The 7,408-nt window shown below is 41.7% G+C and overlaps 1 protein-coding gene across 1 annotated transcript in view; it reads left to right on the top strand.

Annotated features, from left to right (window-relative positions):
* Window positions 1–6,747: 6,747 nt before the first annotated feature.
* Window positions 6,748–7,408, top strand: part of COMMD10 (COMM domain containing 10) — a 114,464-nt gene continuing 113,803 nt past the window's right edge. Inside the window, exon 1 of the mRNA XM_010562359.1 lies at window positions 6,748–7,338. Within this exon, the coding sequence (XP_010560661.1) occupies window positions 6,748–7,338 (591 nt within the window). The remainder of the gene's footprint in view (window positions 7,339–7,408) is intronic.

Below are 7,408 nucleotides of genomic sequence, written 5' to 3'. Positions count from 1 at the left end.
AGAGATAAATGGATTGGATATTTTTTCCTCTGAACAGTCTCTTCAGTTCCAGGAGTTTCATCTTCATGCAAGACATGACAGATTTCAAATACCATAACTTACGCCCAGTCTTCTTACTAGGTTGGTGTTCTCATCCATGATGGGCAGTCACACCCTTTTTGAGGAGTGAGGGTCCCTCTGGATCTTGAAGGGGGGAAGGCTGCAGATTGCCACAGGCAATCTCCAGGAGTGTGCTGCTAGTGGGGAATCATTCACTGGGACCAGTGCTTGCTGTTTTTGAGGAGACTCTCCCAACTTCAAACGTGGCACCACTTTTCTCACCTACAGGAGGTCATTCTCTGTGGACAAAGACCTCCTGCTCCAAGGCAGAGATATCTCCCAGTAGAATAAACTTCCTGGAACAGATCCCAAGAATTCCTTAACACCACAGTCTCCTTCTGACTTGATACCCTGGAAAGATTTGTTGTTCCTCTCAACTAATGACACCTCAATACTTATGCCTGTAGCATAAAAACACCCAGTACCAAAAAACTTCATAAGAATATTTGCTGTGGTGGTTAAAACGCGCTCTCTGTTTGGCAGTTGGATCTGGTGCTGTTCTGTCATATACCTCACTGGTCCCAAAGTATCCTTTGACTTGTGCCAAGAGTCCAAATAGCCCACATCATCTCTGAGCTATATTTCTTAAGGTAGGTGGAAATCCTGCCACTGTAGTGAGGGATTGGTTTCTTGTTCCAGGTGTGCCACAGGCTCATTCTGAACTTGATCGAATAAGCAGCTCTTCAAGAAGTTAGAGTTGATTTACACGGACAGGAAGATGACAGCCTTCCTTTGTAATGACCTCGAGATCTGAAATGCACAGGTTCGAATTAGCTTCACTTTCTTTCCACTTAAAGGCAAAAACCCAAATAGTTTCTCAGGTGGATTCCTGTGGTAAGGCTACATGTTAAATTTTTTGAGTAATGTGATTAAACCCAGACTAGCGTAAATCTTTAGAATCCCATTATTGAATTAATTGGTGTTACTTTGTGTTTTTTAACATGGACTGTGCCTCTGCAACAATCATAGCTAAATGCAAAGCATAAGAGAATTCTGTCACAAAGACAGTGCAACCTTGAAAATATAGCGCAAAACCTGAAAAAAACAGAAGTGAGAGCCAAGATAAGGATATTAAAATAAGAGGATGTTGCAGAGTCAGTTCTGCTTGGTTTGAGAATGACTTTTTTACCACTGCAATGATCCAGCTAACTTTTCCCCCAGTTCCAAATGAGCAGCTGACACTGGACAAGTATAATCCCTATTAGGACAGCTGTATGGGGGGTGGGGGTGGTGGGCAGAAAGAGAAAGAAAAATTCTAGTGTCATCCATATGTTTATACTGATTGTGAAACTTAGTGGCGGATACATGTATATAAAAACAACAACAGAGTGCCCATATCTGATAGTTTTTGTTAGGCAATTACATAATGCCACACTGCATGACATTGTGGTTTTAAATAAAATGCTTTACTAGAAAAGGCAGAGAACATTTCTTAGTCTTTTATGAAATTGGCCACTCTCCAGATGACACTAGATCATCTTTCTACCTTATCAGATGTCAGTCTAAACAGAAGATGTTTCTCCCTATGGAATAAGTTTGTATTACAAGGCTAAGGTTTAAAATAAGGGCAGCAGATCAACGAACTGTTCCATAAGGTGTGTCGGTCCTTCTTCTTCTCTCTCTCCCCTCTCTGGCCTCCCACCCCAGATTATGCAGGTTAAACAGTCGTGACACTGTGAATTTACTTTGCCTGTCTTTTCCTTGTCCACGTGGCTGCTTTGCTCATGGCTACCAGTGATCCCACTGTGTCTTAAGATGAAAGCACAGGGACCTACTAAACTATAGCCTAGCTAAGATGCCACCTCTCAGTTTCTTATCTAAAAATTGATTCAGTTTGTTTAATTTGAATTCATCATGCCTTCCACTGTATTTCCCTTGCTTACAATCCATATCTATCTGGCAGGAGATATTAATCCTCTGCTTTCTTAGATATTATTAGTACAAAGAAGTCAATCTCATGGAAATGAATAATGTGCTCCTGTGTGATTTTTCTATAGATAAATATGGTTCTTTCTCTACTAAGCTCATACGTGCTTGGGCATTTTCTTACTGGGATCCTCTCAATTCCAAAGACTCCACTGTGCATGTCCTGCCATTTACAAACTTGAAAACTCAGAAAACAAAATAAGAGTTATGCACAGCATCTTGTTTTTTGCCTTCGTTGCACTCCAGTAGACTTTAAGGCAGAAAGTTAGCCACTGAACACACTCGTTATTTAACAATTTGCCTATACTTCTCGATATCAGAAGTTGTCACATCTTTGAGTAAAAACCCACAACAGCTGTCCTTGTGTATTGCATTGGATACTTACAGCTGCTCCTAAGACAACAGCCAATTTAAAGGAAATATTAATAAAATTATTATCATGTGGCTCAGAAGAGGCCACAATGAAAGTGAAGGCCGTTAAATATTATGACTTTCAAGATGTGAAGGTGTGCTAAAGCCAAAGAACACCCAAGGCTTTATCAGATGAGTTGAGATGGGAGTTTTGAATAAGAAGGTAGACCAAAGCTGTATTGGGGCATGAGGCTGACTAGCTAGTCAGCTGGAAGAAGGTCACCACTCCTGTGCCTGCCTCTGTTTCCATGCTAATAAATGGACAAAATTATGCTGACTTTGCTCTTGCTTAGTGTTTGCAAATCCTTCATGCAAAGTTACACAACGAAAACTTAGAATTATTTATATAAATCCTTTGATGCAAAGGCTCCATGATACTGATTTCCAGTTACATATATAACGTAGCACGTCTGAAACACAGACTACGAATACAATAGATTATAGCACTGTAAAACAACAGCCAGAAAATGGAGGAGTTTTTTTCCCCAAAGCAAGCTCCCAAATTTTGTATGAAAAGTATTACTGGATTCCTGTGTACATGGAGACTTAATGTTAGGTAACTGCAGTAAACTGCATGGTATTCAGTTTACCTACAGGGCTTTAAATTTGATGAAGGACAGTCAGCCCTGGGAGAAGTTAGGTTTGTGGTTCCAGAAAGTCTAGATATTTCAGTCACAACCTGAGATCACTAAACCGTTCCTCCTGGCTTAAAAGAAACTTCTGCATATGGCAAGGTGCCATTCAATCCCACCACATCACTGAGAGGAAAATACGTCCATACTGTTATTGAACTTACACTAGTATGTGCCAGCATTTGTCAAGGTAAGAACTCTACAGTTAATATTTGCCAGCCTCTGTGATTCATACAAACACAGGAAGGCATTAAAAAAAAGTAATTTACTTTGAACTCTTTTCCAGACAATTTTCATGATCCTTTTAACACCTTCTGTAAAAGCACAATTGAACTTTCATTATATACATCCACACCAGAGTAGAATACAGATTTCATTCACTTCAGTGGGAAAACCAGAAGAGCTTGACTAAAGAAATATAGACTAATACTTTCTGGATAAATATGCCTCAGATAAACATCTGCACCAAAAGCATTACAGTTGTTGCAGCTCTGTTGTGTTTCTTAGCTACTGATAGCAATATTGATTGTAGCTTCTCCTTTGACACATTTTTCGTGATCTCAAAACATTTTAAAACCAATGACGCATGTTTCAGTGGACTGTTTTGTTTGATCACATTCTATTTGGAAAACAGACATATCAAGTCTCAGCTAACTGCAACTTTGAACGTTAGTTAGAGCATGATACCTGCACTTCATTAACCCTAATTTGTAATCTTGGCATGAATCATAGAAAGATTTGCTGTCATATCATTTGCAGAGGGCAGCACATCTTTTCTCCATTGACCTGGCCCTGCAAAGTACTGACCTGCTTCCACCTCTACACAGGTGCAAATGTATGAATGCTGGTCTCTTACGGGATCATACCCATTTGTGTTATAATGGAATAAATTAAGGCCTATTGTCCACAGCTGAATCTCCTGTATGTTCACAGGTGCCTTTGATTAAAGGAGTAGGCTGTGCAGCCCTGATTTCCATTGTCAAGCAGCATGTCACCCACTGTGTCTGACTCCCTTCACATGACTAGATGTAATAGTGAAATTTCACATATAAGCACAAAAATAGCAAACGATAAGCCAGCATACAGAACTAATAAATTAAGACCGCCCCTCCTTTATTCATAGTCCCCTGCCCTTACTCTTTCTGAGTAGAGTTCAAGTAGTCCTGGTGATTTTAATGAGATTACTCATCCAGTGGAATGCAAATAATGACACAGAAAGAATAGCAGATTGCTTCATAATGATAACAGTCACAGAGAGCAAGAAAAGAGTATTTATTTCTGATAGATGTAATTTAACTGAAACACTTAGAACACACTTTAGAAAAAAGAACTATTTTTTCAACAACAGTTCAAAAGTTGAGCTATTTAATACTAGTTAAAAGCTACAATTAAATCCCTGCCCCACAAATTTATAGTTTGCTAACTTCAATTGCTTAAGCCACTTGCAAGTTTAAGTGAAAATTTATGTGAAACATTATTGGTTTATTTTCAGTGAGTTGCAGGACAATTATTTAGTCAACAAATAGTGTCAGGGATATTGTACAAATCAGATCTTGAAGGAGTTCAGCATGTTCTTTTGTGTGTACCTTCACAAGTTAGGAAAAATAACAGAGATGAAGATGACAGGAAAAGGAAAGGCTTGAGTGTAGACAGAATGGCATCGCAAGTAAAAGGCTATGGAATAAAAAGAGGATCAAAAGGAGCCAAGAAAAAAGAGAAAAATAATACATTCAAAGAAAACAGGTCCTGGTAGGATCTTGAGAACCTGTAGTCCTCAATGCTGGATCAGCTTTACTCAGTTTCTACACATTTACTATCCATTTTTCATGACAGGTGTTTGTCCCTTTGTGCTTTAAAACCTGTAATGAAGGAGATTCTTCAACTTTCTCATGCAATTTATTACACTTCTTAACTAGCCTTGTGTGGAAAGTATTCTGTAATTCCTAACTTTACATCCTTTTCATGCTCTGTATAATGAGTTTCATCTGATAACCACAGAAGTATTGTAAAAAGCAGAGCCTAAATGAATTTTAACTGATGGGTTGGGTGGTGAGAAAAGCCTGTAAAAGAAACCGTAATCAAATAACATGAAAGCTTTTTTGGTCTTTGTGAAAGAACAGAATATATAGTTCAATTTCTGGAAACGCAAAGTAGGGAAGACAGAGCTTTTCAAGACTGTTGTAAGGCAGTAAGATTCCCAACTTTCATTAGCAGCTAAACACTCTCTCAGTCACTGATGCCTAAGATTTTGTCATAGGATGTGAGCCCCCACAACATCCATTTGCATGTCTAAATGGAGTATTTTGAGTCAAAATATGGCTAACATTTTGACTCAAAATATATCTTAACTAGATGGATAGTTGAGACAACTGATAAAATACATTAAATTGTGTAATATCATTAGCTCAGTGAAAAAAGCTATTATTCACATTGGAAAAAAGGATCATGGATGCAAGTACAAAACAGTATTAAAGAAATGGATGTATGAGAAGTCACAACTTTTTATAATTCTTTTTTAGGAACAGAAAATGTATTTGGAAAAAATGATTTAATTGTGCCATTGACAGCACCTTGTCAGGGTAGCTTCATTACTTATTATTTCCAATCAGCTGCTCTCTTTCCTGTCTTTCTTCAGTGAGGCTTTGAACAGAGAATCATACAGGGTAGAAGAAGCCTCCAGAGCTCTCAGGTCAAACCTCCTGTGTGAAGCAGGTCCAGCTGGAGGAGGTTGCTCAGGATCCTCTCCAGTTGAGATTTTAATGTTCATTGTTTTGACTCTTAATTTTTAATATTCATTTGATGCAGCAAAGTGTGAAAGAAAACACTTAAAAATAGCTCCATATGATTATAAAACCAGAGAATTGGCAGCAAACCTGAGTGGCGCATCCAATACCTATATCAGCTGGAACTTTTTAAAATAAGTAAGCAATTGTCTAGACTTCCAGTTGCCCTCGCTCGTTTTGACTGAACAAACTTTATAAAATTCTGCTCTCGGGGGAGATTTCCTAGAACAAGAAGCTACATTATTTCAGCGTGGAGTGAAACACTCATGTTTCTTTTCCAGCCAAATAAATTTCTTGTGAGAATATTGTCTTTTCATGTTTTGTAAGAGTACAGAAAAACAGATGAAATAGTTGAACGTAATTATATTTCACCCCAGAACAATAGGATGAAAAATGTAGCTGCCCTTTGTAACAGTGACTGTGGGTCCAGCTTCTGGTAGGAGGTACGGTACAAATGTTGTTGAAGTGTCAGACAGGAATTCTCTGCTTTAAAATTCCCGTTGGAGTACAGCCAGGTTTGTCACTCTTTTTTCCTGAAGTTGGTTCTTAAGGCTGAGTCTATTTAAACAGACATTATCTTTCCAAACTTTGTGGCTGAAATCCCTGCCCTATTGAAATTAATAACGAAATTCCCCTCTCTTCAACAGACTCAGGATTTCGGCATCTATGTTTCTAAAACGTTTCTTTACAGTACCTCACAAACGTCAAGCCTCTTCCCTCCTGCCTCTTGACCCTACCATCATTTATTACCACACACCTAACCCTTCGGACCACAGTTTACAAGCCTTTACAACCACATTCAGAAGCCCTTTGCACATTCCTAATATTTTTAGCTTGCTTCCTAGGAAAACAAGGCTGACACAGTCACGCTCCCCGTTCCTCTGTTTGCCGGTCCCATGGTCTTTCAGCCCATCCTTCCACTTCGGCCCAATCCGACGGGAACCGGAGGTCTCACAGACGTTGCGTCCGTTCAAGGTAACACCCGCGCGGGGAGGGTTTGGGGCTGCCACCCGGGGAACAGGTTACTCGGGGAGGAGGGACACGCAGCCAGCCGCCGCGGGGGCCGCCGCCTCCGAACACGCTGCCCGGAGACCGCGGCCGTAACCGCCGCGTCACAGGTTCGCGGCCCGCCAACAGCAGCTTCGCGGACCCGCGGCTCGGAGCGGGCTGGGCGCTCCCGCACGGGAACACGGAGGCTCTGTGGGGCCGGGAGGGGCCGAGGGGCTTCGCACCACCCACGCTTCTGCGGTCCGGTTCGAATACGGGCACGGGCGACACGCGACAGAGGGGGAAATGCCGCTCCCCGGGACTTTCTGCTGGGCGCCAGTACGTCCTCAAGACTTTCAAACCCGAGGATTTCAGCGACGGCCTTCCCAGCGGTTGCGGGGTGCTGCCGACCCGTGAGGGAGGCGCCGCCAGTTTGCTTCTCACCGCTGCCCCCAAGCCCCGGAGGCCGCCGCGGGTTCGCCCTGCCTTCAGCCGGGACCGTGCGTGGGGGCTCGGGGCCCTCAGCGACAGCGGCCCCGGCCGCCGGCCTGCCCGCGCCGGGGCGAAGCG

Source organism: Haliaeetus leucocephalus, unplaced genomic scaffold (genome assembly GCF_000737465.1).
Source record: "Haliaeetus leucocephalus isolate CR32 unplaced genomic scaffold, Haliaeetus_leucocephalus-4.0 Scaffold158, whole genome shotgun sequence".
Classification (NCBI taxonomy): domain Eukaryota; kingdom Metazoa; phylum Chordata; class Aves; order Accipitriformes; family Accipitridae; genus Haliaeetus; species Haliaeetus leucocephalus.
This window is presented reverse-complemented; position numbering and strand designations above follow the sequence as displayed.